This window comes from Oncorhynchus mykiss, chromosome 11 (genome assembly GCF_013265735.2).
Source record: "Oncorhynchus mykiss isolate Arlee chromosome 11, USDA_OmykA_1.1, whole genome shotgun sequence".
Classification (NCBI taxonomy): Eukaryota; Metazoa; Chordata; class Actinopteri; order Salmoniformes; family Salmonidae; genus Oncorhynchus; species Oncorhynchus mykiss.
The window spans coordinates 56969445-56989269 of NC_048575.1; the positions used below are offsets into that span (position 1 = coordinate 56969445).

Here is a 19825-nt window from a genome sequence, read left to right on the forward strand (position 1 = left end):
TTCCCAAACAAGGACCAGTTACGCTCTGAGGTGGCTGATGTTGGTGGGATTTGGAGGATGATGAAGGCAACAGGGGAAAGAGCCTCAAATCCACAAAGTCCCTTCCACCAGGTGGCTGATGAGATATGTTGGCACGACTGCCATATTGTATCTCCATCCCAAAGCCCTTGCTTGGAAGTGTACCTCGCCAGACTGCCAAGAACCTTGCCCTCATCCAGGCCAAGGTGGTGAGACACGGTAGTGATGGCACCATAGACCTAGTTGATCTCTGCACAAGACAGGATGCTCTTGCCAGCACACTTGAGGTCCAACATGTACGTTGTGGTGTGTATGGGCTTCAGGCAGAAGTCTTCATACTTTTTGATGTTTTTCAGAACTGCAGTTTTCTCAGGTTGGAGCAACAATGAAGTGGGCAGGGCAGTACAGATTTCTTCTCTTACATCTGCAAGCAGAGTCTGAATATCAGACAGGATGGAATTGTCTCCCTCAATCCATGCAATGGCTACTGCTATAGGTTTCAGGAGTTTCAGGCTGCTTACCACTCTCTCCCAAAATACATCATCCAGGAGGATCCTCTTGATGGGGCTGTCCATATCAGCAGATATGAACTCTGTTGAACTCTGCATCCAGCAAATTAGTATATTAAGCATGTCTGGTTGGAGGGGTGTATGCTGGGTGACGGACATTCAGAAATACACATTGCCTGTGAGCATCAGCGGTGAACCAGTTGCATTCACAGCTCGAGCAAGACATTCATCAGCATTTCTCTGACTACGTTCCTCCATTGAGTCAAAGTGCTATTGATAAGGTGTCCAATTCATCTTTTTTTTTAACCTCAAATAGAAGTAGAGGGAATTTTGTCAGAGGTTGCTTGTTGTGAGTGCGGAGTGAACTTTATGCACTGGGCCAGATGATTCTGCATCTTTGTTGCATTCTTCACATATTATATGATTTGGCACAGTATTTGCAAATGTATACAGCTTTTCCTTCAACATTAGCTGCGGTGAAACGTCTCCCAACATCAAAGTGCCTGTGGCATATTCCTGTAAAGATTAGAAAAAAAATGTTAAAAAAACCCAGATACAATTCCATGTACAGATAAATAGTTAAATTAAACAACTCCTTCGTAAGATAAAATACTTTTTTCTTTACATAGTTGAATGTGCTGACAACAAAATCACACAAAAATGATCAATGGAAATCAAATTTATCAACCCATGGAGGTCTGGATTTGGAGTCACACTCAAAATTAAAGTGGAAAACCACACTACAGGCTGATCCAACTTTGATGTAATGTCCTTAAAACAAGTAAAAATAAGGCTCAGTAGTGTGTGTGTGGCCTCCACGTTCATGTATGACCTCCCTACAACGCCTGGGCATGCTCCTGATGAGGTGGCGGATGGTCTCCTGAGGGATCTCCTCCCAGACCTGGACTAAAGCATCCGCCAACTCCTGGACAGTCTGTGGTGCAGTCTGTTGGTGGATGGAGCGAGACATGATGTCCCAGATGTGCTCAATTGGATTCAGGTCTGGGGAACGGGCGGGCCAATCCATAGCATCATTGCCTTCCTCTTGCAGGAACTGCTGACACACTCCAGCCACATGAGGTCTAGCACATGGAGGGCTGTGCGGCCCCCCAAAGAAATGCCACCCCACACCATGACTGACCCACCACCAAACCGGTCATGCTGGAGGATGTTGCAGGCAGCAATACGTTCTCCACGGCGTCTCCAGACTGTCACGTCTGTCACATGTGCTCAGTGTGAACCTGCTTTCATCTGTGAAGTGCACAGGGCGCCAGTGGCGAATTTGCCAATCTTGGTGTTCTCTGGCAAATGCCAAATGTCCTGCACGGTGTTGGGCTGTAAGCACAACCCTCACCTGTGGACGTCGGGCCCTCATACCACCCTCATGGAGTCTGTTTCTGACCGTTTGAGCAGACACATGCACATTTGTGGCCTGCTGGAGGTCATTTTGCAGGGCTCTGGCTGTGCTCCTCCTGCTCCTCCTTGCACAAAGGCGGAGGTAGCGGTACTGCTGCTGGGTTGTTGCCCTCATACGGCCTCCTCCACATCTCCTGATGTACTGGCCTGTCTCCTGGCAGCGCCTCCATGCTCTGGACACTACGCTGACAGACACAGCAAATCTTCTTGCCACAGCTCGCATTGATGTGCCATCCTGGATGAGCTGCACTACCTGAGCCACCTGTGTGGGTTGTAGACTCCTTTTCATGCTACCACTAGAGTGAAAGCACCGCCAGCATTCAAAAGTGACCAAAACATCAGCCAGGAAGCATAGGAACTGAGAAGTGGTCTGTGGTCACCACCTGCAGAACCACTCCTTTATTGGGGGTGTCTTGCTAATTGCCTATAATTTCCACCTATTGTCTATTCCATTTGCACAACAGCATGTGAAATGTATTGTCAATCAGTGTTGCTTCCTAAGTGGACAGTTTGATTTCACAGAAGTGTGATTGACTTGGAGTTACATTGTGTTGTTTAAGTGTTCCCTTTATTTTTCTTTGAGCAGTGTATATTCACCCCACCCATTATTGTAATCAAAACTTACCAGAAAGCATGTAGTCCTTGGCTCAGACAGTGTAGTAGTGGCCTCAATAGCATCTCATTAGTGTGCAAGATCTTGAGAATCAACTGTACATGTGATGGAAGAATGCACTGGGCATGCAGAGGGTTGCAATTCCATTGAATTGGGGATAGATTAACCAAAATATGCCACAAGACCTAGAATTGCCATGTGTATCCCACAAAAAAAGGTTCACTGTTATAAGCTAACTTATTTTATGAATTTAAGCAATATTCCCCAAATTCTAGGGCTTAACTTCCCATGGAAAATTTACCGCAAAGTTTCCGACCCTATGTCCATCTAACATTGACTGTTTTTCTGACCAGGGTAATTATATTATTTCCATTGCTATGACCTTAACTGTATACCGGTACTGTGCCAACAGGATGTCTGCTGACAGAGGCAACAACACCAGGCATGTTTAATAGCAAAAACCTGTAATTGACCCTGACCCATCATCCATGTCCTGTACAACCATCAATCTCTGCTACATCATGCCCTCTAAAGAAAAGTCAGTCAACATAAAAATTATTCTAAACCTAGAGGTGATTTATACTGTTCTCCTCAACAACAAAATGTCCTTTCATTTCATGGCCTGGTGACTTTCATGTACATTGATTTGATTTAAATGTACACATTAGCCCTAACAAACCTTGATTTCCAGTGCAGACCCCTCACTTTTTTCCTTCGTGTAAACAGGCCCTAAAAAGCGAGGCCAGCCAATGGGATCTAACATGTTTTCAACAGTGCCATATACGGCAACCGGAAACATGGTCCTGAGCCAAATTTCCATGAGTGTAAGTTCCTCCCTCCCCCTCAGTCACAATGACAGCCAAGCCCCTTTTTCCCAAACATCACAGCCCAAAGCTAAAGACTAACGAACATGGAGTTTATCAGAGCACAACCACCTAAAGTAGGGCTAGAGTGATTCCTCACAAAACCCAGACCAAAAAAAAGACTGAGGTTTTCATATAATGCAATCCATAGAATAGTCTTTGAGTAAGGATTGTTGACTTATATTTGACATGTGCATCTAAAAGCATAACTTCAAAATAATTTATCAAAGTTGGCGGGTTGTTTCAGCAAGCCATGACACCCACCATCTCAGATTGTTATGAAATCGTTGGGGCTCCCGAGTGGCGCAGCGGTCTAAGGCACTGCATCTCAGCATCTCAGTGCTCGAGGCATCACTACAGACACCCTGGTTCGGATCCAGCGTTGTCTGGTGTAGGCTGCCATTGTAATTAAAATGTTTTTAACCGACTTGCCTAGTTAAAAAATATATATATTTAACCTTTATTTAAGTAGTTAGAACCCGATAAGATTAGAATTCCTTCAACGTGATTTTGTTCAAATATAATTTACTCTCTGAGAAATTAAGCTAATTGATTGCGCCAAAATCGGACATTTTAATTCATAGGATTCATATAATATTCAATAAATAAAGAACATCCGATTTGGACCAAAACAAATTCTAAAAATTATAAAGACATGAGGAATCCAAAGAAATGGTCAACCACGAACCCCCCACACCAATCACAACCCAACAATGAGTATACAGTATCAGTTCTCAATGTCTGACAAGAAGTATGGCGCTGCGGCTCTGAGTATTGTTTCTTCATCCTAGGTAATGTATTTTCCCCCTCCAGTTCAGAGAAATTTAAGTTGTTAGGTGAATGTCCCATCCTACATCCTGATATTACCAAGTTCTGACCACTAGATTTAAAAAAAAATAATCTCTCAATGTTAAAGGGATAGTTAAAGCAAATTACTAAATGACCTAAATGAGTTTCCAGTCTATGGAAAAGGTATGACAACAACCCACGCTTTGGTTTTGTTTCCCTGGCCACTGTTTCAAATGCTAACGTTTGAGCATTTGTGGCACAAATTCAAGTCAATGGTAACTAAATAATTTGGGCGTTTCATATCCAAACCATCTATTAGTAACATTGTGTAACTCAATCTATTGTTGTATACTTTAGGATGATTTGAACATGACGTGTGAAAATGCTAATATACAGTACCAGTCAAAAGTTTGGACACACTTACTCGTTCAAGGGTTTTATTTCATTTTTACCATTTTCTACATTGAAATAACATACGGAATCATGTACCAACCAAAAAAGTGTTCAACTCTGGGTCTTCCTTTCCTGTGGCGGTCCTCATGAGAGCCAGTTTCATCATAGCACTTGATGGTTTTTGCAACTACACTTGAAGAAACATTCAGAGTTCTTGACATTTTCCGGATTGACTGACCTTCATTTCTTAAAGTAATGACGGACTGTTGTTTGTCTTTGCTTATTTGAGCTGTTCTTGACATAATATGGACTTAGTCTTTTATCAAATAGGGCTATCTTCTGTATACCACCCCTACCTTGTCACAACACAACTGATTGGCTCAAACGCATTAAGAAGGAAATAAATTCAACAAATTAACAAGGCACACCTGTTAATTAAAATGCATTCCAGATGACTACAGCATGAAGCTGGTTGATAGAATGCCAAGCGTGTAGCAGGTACCTAATAGCAGGTACTGCACAATCTAGTGGTCAGAAACGGGTAATATCAGGATGCAGGATGGGACATACAGCTAACAACTTCAATTACTAATTTCTCTGAACGGGGGGGACGCATCACCAAATTCACTGAGAATACATTACATACAACAATACTTGAGCCGCAGCTCCCTACTACTTGTCAGACACAGATAACTGATACTATATACTTGTTGTTGGGGTGGGATTGGTGTAGGGGGTCCATGGGTGGCTTTTCACCATTCCTCTGGATTCCACATGTCTAAAGCTCACTGTTAGAAGTTTGGTACAGGTACTATGTCAGGTACTATAATTATTGAATGATATATGAATCCTATCAATTTAAAATGGCCCATTTGGATGCAATCAATTAGCTTCATTTGTCAGAGATCAAATTATATTTCAACAAAATAATGTTGCAGGAATGCTCATTTTATCTGTTTCTAACAGAAACTATTTCAGAACAATCTGAGATGGTGGGTGTCAAATCCTCTTTCTTGTGCTTTTTGAAGTGGAAAGACTATGGCATATTTATGACATTTTCGCCTTACCCAGACCTCCTTTAAGACTCCATAGTGTTCCATCTGTTGGTGTTACAAAGCAAACATTGGTGTCATATGAAGCTTTACCACTTGCTCTGTAATATGATACTGCTTTCAGATAGGATTTATGGTATTTCACTTGTAAAACAAATTGGGCAATGTTTATATGACCTCCTTACAAACAGGCCCATTTTTACCATACTTTATAACTCCCATGAGCATGCCGGCAACGAATGGTATTAGTGGAGTGCAGATGTGGGTGGGCGTCTATTTTAATAAATCTATTGAGAATATACACCATCAAAAATAAATCCATGAATTTCTTTAGGCAGTTCCCAAGAAACATTATAAGACTAATAAAATGTATTTTCAAAAGAATAGAATGGCACATTTTGAGTTGATGTTACTGGTGATGTTACTGGTGATGTTACTGGTGATGTTAATGGTGATGTTACTGGTGATGTTACTGGTGATGTTACTGGTGATGTTACTGGTGATGTTACTGATGATGTTACTGGTGATGTTACTGGTGATGTTACTGGTGATGTTACTGATGATGTTACTGGTGATGTTACTGGTCTGTGCAGACTATATGGCTGCAGCATGGACTCAATAGTTATTTTGTTAATTAAACAGACAAGACACACTTAGGCTACCCCGATCAGTCAACACACTCATATTTCATACTAGGTTAAGAATATAATGAAATAACAAATACAAATTATATTTTTACCACACAACTTGCGTCATATTTCACAGCCTCCGCAGGCTTGTGGAGTTTCCTAAACGCGACCCAGCAAAATAATAGACCTACACTAGATTTAGGCTACATTATTACATGCTAAATGTTTCTGATCAGTGACAGATGAGCAAACAAATAGATGAGCTACACCACTTCCACTTATTTGCCCCGCCATAGAATTAACCAAATATACTGACAGAGATTCAGTGAAACAAAATCACATTGATTGATTAAGACACGTCACAGGGTTTTGGTCAGGAGTAGGCCTCGGCTACTAAGTGACTGGAGTGAAGAGCAAAATTATCCACTTGTTGAACTACATAACATGCTGGCAACATTTTCTGACCAATGCTAATAAATGAGCCAATGAGCTTGTGGAAGGCCAAAATGTAATAAATATGCCAACTTTGATAAATTATTTCACAATTATACTTTTAGATAGAATTGTTGACACAATTGTTCCTCCTTACATTTCATGAAAATCCCCCAAATCCTAGCCTTTTTTTGTCCTGGGTTTCATGAGGAATCACTCTCTACTCATATATTATATTGATTCCTTACTATTATTTCCACACACACAAAGTATCATATCATTAAGGCAACCGTCTCCAGGATCTCAAATCACAATACACACCATGTGACTAATAAGGCTGTGGCAGTGGTGTTGTGTACTGGTGTTTCCAGTGTTTCCAGTAGCCTATCACTATCAGTGTGTCAGCTGGGAAGGTATCTGAGATGCTTAAGATCATACAGATAGGTAAATGTATATATTACAGGTAATTGTGACAACAAGGGTTCCTGGTGCCTACAAGCAGAGTATGTGAATAAAATCTTCCAGCATAGTAGCCTAGCTCTAGATCATGACCAAACATCAGATTCAGCATGGCCCCCACTGGCCATTAAATCTAATTTTATTTGTCACATGCGCCGAATACAACAGGTGTAGACCTTACAGTGAAATGCCTACTTACAAGCCCTTAACCAACAATGCAGTTAAGGGTATTTCCCCCCCCCCAAAAAAAATTGACTATATACAGGGGGTACCTATACAGAGTCAATGTGCAGGGGCACCGGTGTCGAGGTAATATGTACATGTAGGTAGAGTTATTAAAGTGACTATGCATAGTAGCAGCAGCGTAGAAGGGGGGGGGGGTGCAAATAGTCTGGGTAGCCATTTAATTATCTGTTCAGGAGTCTTATGGCTTGGGGGTAGAAGCTGTTCAGAAGCCTCTTGGACCTAGACTTGGCGCTCCGGTACCGCTTGCCGTGCAGTAGCAGAGAGAACAGTCAACAACTAGGGTGGCTGGAGTCTTTGACAATTTTTAGGGCTATCCTCTGACACCGCCTGGTATAGAGATCCTGGATAGAAGGAAGCTTGGCTCCGGTGATGTACTGGGCAGTACGCACTATCCTCTGTAGTGCCCTGCGGCCGGAAGCCGAGCAGTGGCCATACCAGGCAGTGATGCAACCAGTCAGGATGCTCTCGATGGTGTAGCTGTAAAATATTTTGAGGATCTAAGGACCAATGCCAAATCTTTTCAGTCTCCTGAGGGGGAATAGCTTTTGTCGTACCCTCTTTACGACTGTCTTGGTGTGCTTGGACCATGTTAGTTTGTTGGGGATGTGGACACCAAGAAACTTGAAGCGCTCAACCTGCTTCACTACAGCCCCGTCGATGAGAATGGGGGTGTGCTCAGTCCTCCTTTTCCTGTAGTCCACAATCATCTCCTTTGTCTTGATCACGTTGAAGGAGAGGTTGTTGTCCTTGAACCACATGGTCAGGCCTCCTCCCTAAAGGCTGCCATCATTGTCGGTGATCAGGCCTACCATTGTTGTGTCATCAGCAAACTTAATGATAGTGTTGGAGTCGTACCTGGCCATGCAGTCATGAGTGAACAGGGAGTACAGGAGGGAACTGAGCACACACACTTGAGGGGCCCCCGTGTTGAGGATTGGCGTGGTGGATGTGTTGTTACCTACCCTTACCACCTGGGGGCGGCCCGTTAGGAAGTCCAGGATCCTGTTGCAGAGGGAGGTGTTAAGTCCCAGGATCCTTAGCTTAGTGACGAGCTTTGAGGACACTATGGTGTTGAACGCTGAGCTGTAGTCAATTAATAGAATTCTCACATAGGTGTTCCTTTTGTCCAGGTGGGAAAGGGCAGTGTGGAGTACAATAGAGAATGCGTCATCTGTGGATCTGTTGGTGCAGTATGCAAATTAGGGTAGGTCTAGGTTTTCTGGGATAATGGTGTTGATGTGAGGAATGACCAGCCTTTCAAAGCATTTCATGGCTACAAATGTAAGTGCTACGGGTCGGTAGTCATTTAGGCAGGTTACCTTAGTGTTAGTGTTCCCACCACTAGTCTCTTGAAATATTTGGCCAGATTTAGTGGAAAATCAGAATCAGTTCAAAGAAAATAAAATGTTGTGCAAACATTTTAGCCTCACAGTGTTTGTCACTGCCTTCCTCGGAATGAAAGGAAATAAGTCAATTCACAATAAATGTTGTCTAGGGAACAGAGGTAATTGCATTAGGCTACTGCACAGTGTGCATAATGTGAGTACACCCAACACACCCAAGTCTGGGCAATTCCATGCTGACCATGATCAGTCTACTACATTTCAGTCTATACATGTCTAAAATACTTATGTAGTAACATTGTAGGCCTACTCTGGTACCAGCATTGTTTTTGATATGTTGTTACACTGTAGGCCTACTCTGGTACCAGCATTGTTTTTGATATGTTGTTACACTGTAGGCCTACTCTGGTACCAGCATTGTTTTTGATATGTTGTTACACTGTAGGCCTACTCTGGTACCAGCATTGTTTTTGATATGTTGTTACACTGTAGGCCTACACTGGTACCAGCATTGTTTTTGATATGTTGTTACACTGTAGGCCTACTCTGGTACCAGCATAGTTTTTGATATGTTGTTACACTGTAGGCCTACTCTGGTACCAGCATTGTTTTTGATATGTTGTTACACTGTAGGCCTACTCTGGTACCAGCATTGTTTTTGATATGTTGTTACACTGTAGGCCTACTCTGGTACCAGCATTGTTTTTGATATGTTGTTACACTGTAGGCCTACTCTGGTACCAGCATTGTTTTTGATATGTTGTTACACTGTAGGCCTACTCTGGTACCAGCATTGTTTTTGATATGTTGTTACACTGTAGGCCTACACTGGTACCAGCATTGTTTTTGATATGTTGTTACACTGTAGGCCTACTCTGGTACCAGCATAGTTTTTGATATGTTGTTACACTGTAGGCCTACACTGGTACCAGCATAGTTTTTGATATGTTGTTACACTGTAGGCCTACTCTGGTACCAGCATAGTTTTTGATATGTTGTTACACTGTAGGCCTACACTGGTACCAGCATAGTTTTTGATATGTTGTTACACTGTAGGCCTACACTGGTACCAGCATTGTTTTTGATATGTTGTTACACTGTAGGCCTACTCTGGTACCAGCATTGTTTTTGATATGTTGTTACACTGTAGGCCTACTCTGGTACCAGCATTGTTTTTGATATGTTGTTACACTGTAGGCCTACTCTGGTACCAGCATTGTTTTTGATATGTTGTTACACTGTAGGCCTACACTGGTACCAGCATTGTTTTTGATATGTTGTTACACTGTAGGCCTACTCTGGTACCAGCATAGTTTTTGATATGTTGTTACACTGTAGGCCTACTCTGGTACCAGCATTGTTTTTGATATGTTGTTACACTGTAGGCCTACTCTGGTACCAGCATTGTTTTTGATATGTTGTTACACTGTAGGCCTACTCTGGTACCAGCATTGTTTTTGATATGTTGTTACACTGTAGGCCTACTCTGGTACCAGCATTGTTTTTGATATGTTGTTACACTGTAGGCCTACACTGGTACCAGCATTGTTTTTGATATGTTGTTACACTGTAGGCCTACTCTGGTACCAGCATAGTTTTTGATATGTTGTTACACTGTAGGCCTACACTGGTACCAGCATAGTTTTTGATATGTTGTTACACTGTAGGCCTACTCTGGTACCAGCATAGTTTTTGATATGTTGTTACACTGTAGGCCTACACTGGTACCAGCATAGTTTTTGATATGTTGTTACACTGTAGGCCTACACTGGTACCAGCATTGTTTTTGATATGTTGTTACACTGTAGGCCTACTCTGGTACCAGCATTGTTTTTGATATGTTGTTACACTGTAGGCCTACTCTGGTACCAGCATTGTTTTTGATATGTTGTTACACTGTAGGCCTACTCTGGTACCAGCATTGTTTTTGATATGTTGTTACACTGTAGGCCTACTCTGGTACCAGCATTGTTTTTGATATGTTGTTACACTGTAGGCCTACACTGGTACCAGCATTGTTTTTGATATGTTGTTACACTGTAGGCCTACTCTGGTACCAGCATAGTTTTTGATATGTTGTTACACTGTAGGCCTACTCTGGTACCAGCATTGTTTTTGATATGTTGTTACACTGTAGGCCTACTCTGGTACCAGCATTGTTTTTGATATGTTGTTACACTGTAGGCCTACTCTGGTACCAGCATTGTTTTTGATATGTTGTTACACTGTAGGCCTACTCTGGTACCAGCATTGTTTTTGATATGTTGTTACACTGTAGGCCTACTCTGGTACCAGCATTGTTTTTGATATGTTGTTACACTGTAGGCCTACACTGGTACCAGCATTGTTTTTGATATGTTGTTACACTGTAGGCCTACTCTGGTACCAGCATAGTTTTTGATATGTTGTTACACTGTAGGCCTACTCTGGTACCAGCATTGTTTTTGATATGTTGTTACACTGTAGGCCTACTCTGGTACCAGCATTGTTTTTGATATGTTGTTACACTGTAGGCCTACTCTGGTACCAGCATTGTTTTTGATATGTTGTTACACTGTAGGCCTACTCTGGTACCAGCATTGTTTTTGATATGTTGTTACACTGTAGGCCTACTCTGGTACCAGCATTGTTTTTGATATGTTGTTACACTGTAGGCCTACTCTGGTACCAGCATTGTTTTTGATATGTTGTTACACAGTAATAACAGGTGTTAGGCCCACGTTATTGAAACAATATGCTATAGGCAAACACATCTAATTGCCAACACTGTAGCCTAGGTTACAAATTATATAGTAGCTGAAGCAGAGGGAGCTTGGTGACTGAAAAAGTTATGCACTGCACTTTCGCTGCAATAACTTAAACGGAGAAGTGCACTATTTTACAACTTGATGGTAGATGGTACCAAAACCTGAAAATAGTCTATGGGCCAGGAGCAAAGGCAATCCATGGTTCAGTTCCTTAAACATCCATTACAAAGTTCAGCTAACTTTTGCCACCGCTAGCTAAAAATAAATGGAAGAGAGATAGTCCTCTGTAGCTCAGTTGGTAGAGCGTGGACAGGGGAATATGAGACAGTGGAACTCAAGAAAGTGGGTTCGACCACCCATATGAAAAAGGGGGGAAAAAGTTGCTTTGGATAAAAGCATCTGCTAAATGTCATGTTGTAATGTCCAAAACAACTGAAATCAACTCCATATTTGGTTTGATGCAGACTTTCTCAATTTCAAATAATTTCTGAGTAACAATGAAGTACCCTCCTGTGATTGTTTTCCATTAAAATGGTCAAACATTTGACTTGAACTAGACTTTATTCTACTGTGCTGTAATGTACTATACTGAGCTCTACTGTGCTGTGATGTAATGTACTATACTGAGCTCTAGTGTGCTGTACTTTGATGTCCAAACTAGTGAAACATGGAAGTCTTCGATTGGTTCATATTTGGTCCAATTCAGACCAACCAAATTTGGTCGTTTGGTGGCAAAGCTCATTAAATTAATAGCCTGTGTGTGGAATAATACCCAAATATGCAAAGAAGGATATTGCATATTTCTACCTATTTAGGATACATCACCATGAAGAGAATGAAATGTATATCCATAATTATGCATTTCTGTGTAGTACAGATCAGGGACCCATGAAGAACATTCTGTTACCGCTGTTACTTGGTATAAATCCACTTCCCTTACTGTAGTTTAATAACCAAAATATTAATTTTTTTCAAACTTAAGGTGTCATGTCATAGCTAGCACCTTATTCTTTCTGCAGACATCTTTGAATCTTAATTCAAAGCAGATATTTAAGGTTTTCGATAATCTGGTCACTTAACAAAGGGAGATTTTACCGAAAAACTTTGCAACTGCAAATTTATTTCAGTAAATGTGTCTTGTAAAATGTTCAGTGAAAATTGTTAAAAGTAGTTATTGTGCATTGAGCTGTATGGTTTGTTAAACTTTAAAATCATTGGTTTTTGTTTGGCATACATTTTAAGTGAAAAATCGGAGTCTCATTCCGTTACCATGGAATTGCCCTGTTGTGACAAGCCTGCACACATTTCAAAGGTGTCTGCAGTGCTCAGTGGATGTTTGAGAAATTCTGTTTTCAGTTATATGAAATGGTGCCAATATTGTACTTTATGATCATATTTGACAGTTATAAGTAAGGTGAAATCTTATAGTAAGTTGTTTATCATTTTATTGTTACTGTATTTAGAACGCATTTGTCATTTCAAGCCCTATTGCCCCACTTTTGTTGAATAGGGGAATCATGATTTTTCATAATATATGTACTATGTACTTGAGCTTGTGTCTTCAAAAGTGAGTACACCTCAGTAATGTATAAACTATTTTTTTACCAGAAAGGTGAGTTCCTGACTAGACCTTTCTAAAAAATGATGCTGCATTATGCTACATTGCCAGTTATTATTTATGGCCATGAAAAATAGTTACATCTATTTAGGCAGAAATCTAAATATTGCCCTATCAAAAACAGAACTATAGACTAGTTTATCCTGGCCCATAGACTACTTTCAGGGTGAGTCAAACATCAAGTTCTAAAAAAAACCCCGAAAAAAACAAGTTAACTTCTCCTTTAAATGTGACGTTGTTGCACGCCATCAATTTCCTGTTTGATTTAAACTGTCTTGGACCCGTTGTTGCTTAATGGTTCTCTCCGCGGATCTGATGTGAGAACACTCACACAACCTCAATAATCATGCCGCAAAAAAACTCGGTAAATGTTGAATGTGAATTACTAGGCAGAGGAAATTGCAGTTGTAGGCCGAACGAAGTAAATACATTTTCGATTGAAAATAAACTATTTAGGCTACATAAATAATGGTTTTCATGATGAAAATGAATAGTCAAAGAAAGCCTGATGTTGAAAAATAACTCTTTATAAGGCCTATTAATGATCAATTTAAATAGTGGATTGGATCGCATGCCCGAAGACAGACTGTGGGATTTGAATTTGTCTTATTTCGAATCTATGGAATGTTGTTACAGGCAGTAGAATTTGGTCTTGTACGGTTCTAGTGTTCTCCGGCAGATCTAACTGCTTACATAGGAATATCGCTGTTCCACTGAAAAAAATAATAATCGCCATTCAAAGTGACTTAAAGCAGTATATAGTCAAGTAAACATGTGTTTAATACTTACATTGTCGAATAATGATCCAACATTTGCAGTGACAAGTAGGACGTCAGTGTACATTTCCATGATAACGATCGAATTCCAGAAATAGTCAGCGGGAAGAACTCCGTTAGACGCGATGGCAAAATCCTTTGCGTGTGTTACAAACAGCTTACTGATACGGTGCTGTATTGTATATGTCGCTGAAGAAGTCGGTCGTATAATTCATCTTGATCATTTGTTTCTGCTGTTTTTAACTTGCCCGCTTTTGGTTGATGGCGTGAGTCGTCTGTCGTCTTAACTCCTGCACAATGATAGACTTATCTTCCATGTCTGCTGAGAAATAGCAGGACAGGATTTCTATCTATCTTCGTTGTAATTGGATTTATACCTGCTGCCTGCGCCAGAACAGTTCTGCCCCGCGCGACCAGATCAAGCAGTTGTTGTCAATGTTGTGTCATGAACTTCGGAGCTCCGCCCACGGCACCCAGTTATTAAAGACACATTCCAACAATTTCTGAAAAACAATATCCCAGGTGTAAATACAGTAATGTACACCCACTATGGTAAAACAATGTGTTTATTTAGACACAAGTGCAAACTTCATGGAGTAGTAGGCCATTCAAGGAGTTGTTGGTCTGATGGGGCCCTCTTGAGTCTCATGTCATCCGTCTCCCGCTTGCTTGCATGAACTGATGGGTTAGATGACAAATATCACAACGATGTGCACGCTTCAATGGGGCAGAAGTTCGTGAGTTGTAATTCTGGATGGCCAGATAGCTACCAACAATGACAAACTGCCATGTGGGGAATCGTAAGTGACTCGTTTCAGCTAGTTATTGATACCATGTCTTCTTGACTGATTTCATGTCAATGCTAATTTGGCACAAATGCACTTGCTAGGTAACCAAAAACTGTAACGATGTATTTGAAAGACAAGTGCTCATTGTGCAAATGTATCTGTTTTCAATAAACATCAGCGAAGAAATATAGTTTACATGTTGTCAACAATCTAAGCCACCCGCCTGTTTTGCCCCATAGTTCGCACGCGTCAGTCAGTACAGATATTTCACCAGATGTATAACTGAGAAATCCTGTTGGCGTTTCTACTCATTACCAAATATGGTGGTGAGAGGAAACTCAGTGGCCGGCAGTGGGAGAAGATGGAGTGAGATGCAAATTTACTAATCGATTAAACATTTGATCTCAATACAATTTTCTGTTTTGTAGACTTTACCCTTTGCGAAAGCTTTAAACAATTGCATTGTTTAGTGGTGCAAGGCCGAATTGAGTTATTGCACATGCGTGCTTCAGAGTAGGCGTTCCCTTACAGAAATATGCAAATACATGCTAGAACACGCCAACAGGCTTTCGCTAGCTCGTGCTTGGCTCTGCCCACCTTGCTTGTTCTGCCCACTATGATTAATTTGCTCCTATTGGAAACAACAGGCCGTGGTCTATCTTGGGTTAGTTATACAAATCTTTGGCGTTGATTTTGTAGCTAAACAACCAACCTGTCAGTAGAGGAGAGATGGAGAACAAAAGAGGAATGTTATTTCTCACATACAAGTGTTTAGCAGATGTTATTGTGGGTGTAGTGAAATTCTTGTGTTTCTAGCTCCAACAGTGCAGTAATATCTAACAATATACACAATCTAAAGGAATGGAATTAGAATATATAAATACTCGGACAAGCAATGTCAGAGCGGCATAGACTAAAATACAGTAGAATAGGATAGAATACAGTATATACAGATGAGATGAGTAATGCAAACATTATCAGTGACTAGTGTTCCATTTTTAAAATGGACAGTGATTTCAAGTCTATGTGTATAGGGCAGCAGCCACTAGTGGGCTAGTGATGGCTATTTAACAGTCTGATGGCCTTGAGATAGAAGCTGTTTCGGTCTCTCTGTCCCAGCCTTGATGCACCTCTACTGACCTCTCCTTGATGATAGTGGGGTGGACAGACAGTGGCTTGGGTGGTTGTTGTCCTTGATCTTTTTGTCCTTCCTGTGACATCGGGTGCTGTAGGTGTCCTGGAGGGCAGGTAGCTTGCCCCCGGTGATGCGTTGGGCAGACCACACCACCCTCTGGAGAGCTCTGCGGCTGCGGGCGGTGCAGTTGCCGTACCAGACCGTGATACAGCCCGACAGGATACTCTCAACTGTGCATCTGTAAAAGTTTGTGGGTTTTAGTTGCCAAGCCAAATTTCTTCAGCTTCCTGAGGTTGAAGAGGCGCCGTTGCGCCTTCTTCACCACACTGTCTGTGTGTGTGGACCATTTCAGTTTGTCAGTGATGTGTACTCTGAGGAATTTGAAGCTTTCCACCTAATCCACTGCAGTCCCGTCGATGTGGATAGGGGGGTGCTACCTCTGCTGTTTCCATTTAGGTTTTGTTGACTTTGGGTGAAAGGTTATTTTCCTTGCACCACACTCCCAGGACCCTCATATCCTCCCTGTAGGCTGTCTCGTCATTGTTGTAATCAGGCCTACTACTGTTGTCGTCTACAAACTTGATGATTGAGTTGGAGCTGTGCATGGCCATGCAGTCATGGGTGACCAGGGAGTACAGGAGGGGGCTGAGCACACATCTTTGTGGGGCCCGTGTTGAGGATCAGCAAAGTGGAGGTGTTTTTTCCTACCTTCACCACCTGGGGGCGGCCTATCAGGAAGTCCAGGTCCCAGTTGCACAGGGTGGGGTTCAGACCCAGGGCCTCAAGCTTAATGATGAGCTTGGAGGGTACCATGGTGTTGAATGCTGAGCTATAGTCAATGAACAGCATTCTTACATTGGTATTCCTCTTGTCCAGATGGGATAGAGCAGTGTGCAGTGTGATGGCATCATCTGCAGATCTACTGGGGGGGTAAGCAAATTGAAGTAGGTCTAGGGTGTCAGTTAAGGTGGAGGTGATATGATCCTTAACTAGCCTCTCAAAGCACTTCATGATGACAGAAGTGAGTGCAACGAGCGACAGTCATTTAGTTTATTTTCCTTGGTTACAGGAACAAGGTGAACATCTTGAAGCATGTGGGGATAAGAAGAGATAGAATATATCCGTAAACACTCCAGCCAGCTGGTCTGCGCATGCTCTGAGGACGCGGCTAGGGATGCCGTCTGGGTTAACACGCTTAAATGTCTTACGTCAGCCACGGAGAAGGAGAGGCCACAGTCCTTGGTAGCGGGCCGCATCGGTGGCACTGTGTTATCCCCAAATCAGGCGAAGAAGGTGTTTAGCTTGTCAGTAAGCAAGACGTCAGTGTCCACGACGTGGCTGGTTTTCCCTTTGTAGTCCGTGATTGTCTGTAGACCCTGCCACATACGTTTCGTGTCTGAGCCGTTGAATTGCGACTCCACTTTCTCTATGCTGACATTTTGCCTGTTTGATTGCCTTACTGAGGGAATAACTACACTGTTTGTATTCGGCCATATTCCCAGTCACCTTGCCATGTTTAAATGCGATGGTTCGCACTTTCAGTTTTGCGTGAATGCTGCCAACTAGCCATGGTTTCTGGTTAGGGTAGGTTTTAATATTCAGTGGGTACATCACCTATACACTTCCTGATAGACGAACACACTGATACGATGACTGAGTTTGTTGTTCTCATAGGCAACACAGAACATATCCCAGTCCGCGTTATCAAAACGATCTTAAAGCGTGGATTCCGATTGGTCAGACCAGTGTTGAATTGTCCTTAGCACGGGTACTTCCTGTTTGAGTTTCTGCCTATAGGAAGGGAGGAGCAAAATTGAGTTGTGATCTGATTTGCCAAAGGGTGGGTCTTGTAGGCATCCTGGAAGTTGGAGTAACAGTGGTCAAGTGTTTTAGCAGCGCGAGTACTACAGTCAATGTGTTGATAGAACTTCGGTAACGTTTTCCTCAAATTTGCTTTGTTAAAATCCCCAGCTACAATAAATGCGGCCTCAGGATATGTGGTTTCAAGTTTGCATAAAGTCCAGTGAAGTTCTTTGAGGGCTGTCGTGGTTTCAGCTTGAGCGGGAATATACAGTGCCTTGCGAAAGTATTCGGCCCCCTTGAACTTTGCGACCTTTTGCCACATTTCAGGCTTCAAACATAAAGATATAAAACTGTATTTTTTTGTGAAGAATCAACAACAAGTGGGACACAATCATGAAGTGGAACGACATTTATTGGATATTTCAAACTTTTTTAACAAATCAAAAACTGAAAAATTGGGCGTGCAAAATTATTCAGCCCCTTTACTTTCAGTGCAGCAAACTCTCTCCAGAAGTTCAGTGAGGATCTCTGAATAATCCAATGTTGACCTAAATGACTAATGATGATAAATATAATCCACCTGTGTGTAATCAAGTCTCCGTATAAATGCACCTGCACTGTGATAGTCTCAGAGGTCCGTTAAAAGCGCAGAGAGCATCATGAAGAACAAGGAACACACCAGGCAGGTCCGAGATACTGTTGTGAAGAAGTTTAAAGCCGGATTTGGATACAAAAAGATTTCCCAAGCTTTAAACATCCCAAGGAGCACTGTGCAAGCGATAATATTGAAATGGAAGGAGTATCAGACCACTGCAAATCTACCAAGACCTGGCCGTCCCTCTAAACTTTCAGCTCATACAAGGAGAAGACTGATCAGAGATGCAGCCAAGAGGCCCATGATCACTCTGAATGAACTGCAGAGATCTACAGCTGAGGTGGGAGACTCTGTCCATAGGACAACAATCAGTCGTATATTGCACAAATCTGGCCTTTATGGAAGAGTGGCAAGAAGAAAGCCATTTCTTAAAGATATCCATAAAAAGTGTTGTTTAAAGTTTGCCACAAGCCACCTGGGAGACACACCAAACATGTGGAAGAAGGTGCTCTGGTCAGATGAAACCAAAATTTAACTTTTTGGCAACAATGCAAAACGTTATGTTTGGCGTAAAAGCAACACAGCTGAACACACCATCCCCACTGTCAAACATGGTGGTGGCAACATCATGGTTTGGGCCTGCTTTTCTTCAGCAGGGACAGGGAAGATGGTTAAAATTGATGGGAAGATGGATGGAGCCAAATACAGGACCATTCTGGAAGAAAACCTGGAGTCTGCAAAAGACCTGAGACTGGGACGGAGATTTGTCTTCCAACAAGACAATGATCCAAAACATAAAGCAAAATCTACAATGGAATGGTTCAAAAATAAACATATCCAGGTGTTAGAATGGCCAAGTCAAAGTCCAGACCTGAATCCAATCGAGAATCTGCGGAATCTGAATCCAACTGAAAACTGCTGTTCACAAATGCTCTCCATCCAACCTCACTGAGCTCGAGCTGTTTTGCAAGGAGGAATGGGAAAAAATTTCAGTCTCTCGATGTGCAAAACTGACAGAGACATACCCCAAGCGACTTACAGCTGTAATCGCAGCAAAAGGTGGCGCTACAAAGTATTAACTTAAGGGGGCTGAATAATTTTGCACGCCCAATTTTTCAGTTTTTGATTTGTTAAAAAAGTTTGAAATATCCAATAAATGTCGTTCCACTTCATGATTGTGTCCCACTTGTTGTTGATTCTTCACAAAAAAATACAGTTTTATATCTTTATGTTTGAAGCCTGAAATGTGGCAAAAGGTTGCAAAGTTCAAGGGGGCCGAATACTTTCGCAAGGCACTGTACGTGGCTGTGACTATAACCAAATAGAATTCTCTTGGGAGGTAATACGGTCAGCATTTGATTGAGGTATTCTAGGTCGGGTGAACAAAAGGACTTAAGTTCCTGTATGTTATCACAATCACACCATGAGTAGTTAATTGTCGTGTCTTTGGCTATGCCGGATTAAGTGATATGACATGCTATTCTATAAAATAATTTCTCCGTAATTAATATTACCTGATTCAGCTAATCATGTAAATGTAATTAACTAGAGTCGGGGCACCACAAAATAACATTTATAGAGCTGTTATCTTCCGAATAAAC

General features: G+C 41.8%; 1 protein-coding gene across 2 annotated transcripts in view; it reads right to left on the reverse strand.

Annotated features, from left to right (window-relative positions):
* LOC110536033 (inositol polyphosphate-5-phosphatase A) overlaps window positions 1-19825 on the reverse strand; it is a 54020-nt gene that overhangs the window by 25616 nt on the left and 8579 nt on the right. Inside the window, exon 1 of one of the 2 annotated variants that reach the window (XM_021621538.2) lies at window positions 13917-14354. The exons of the other annotated variant lie outside the window; for it this stretch is intronic. Coding sequence (XP_021477213.2) covers window positions 13917-13976 — 60 coding nt within the window. The 5' untranslated portion in view covers window positions 13977-14354. Of the gene's footprint in view, window positions 1-13916; window positions 14355-19825 lie in introns of those variants that run through there. 2 annotated transcript variants of the gene reach the window in all.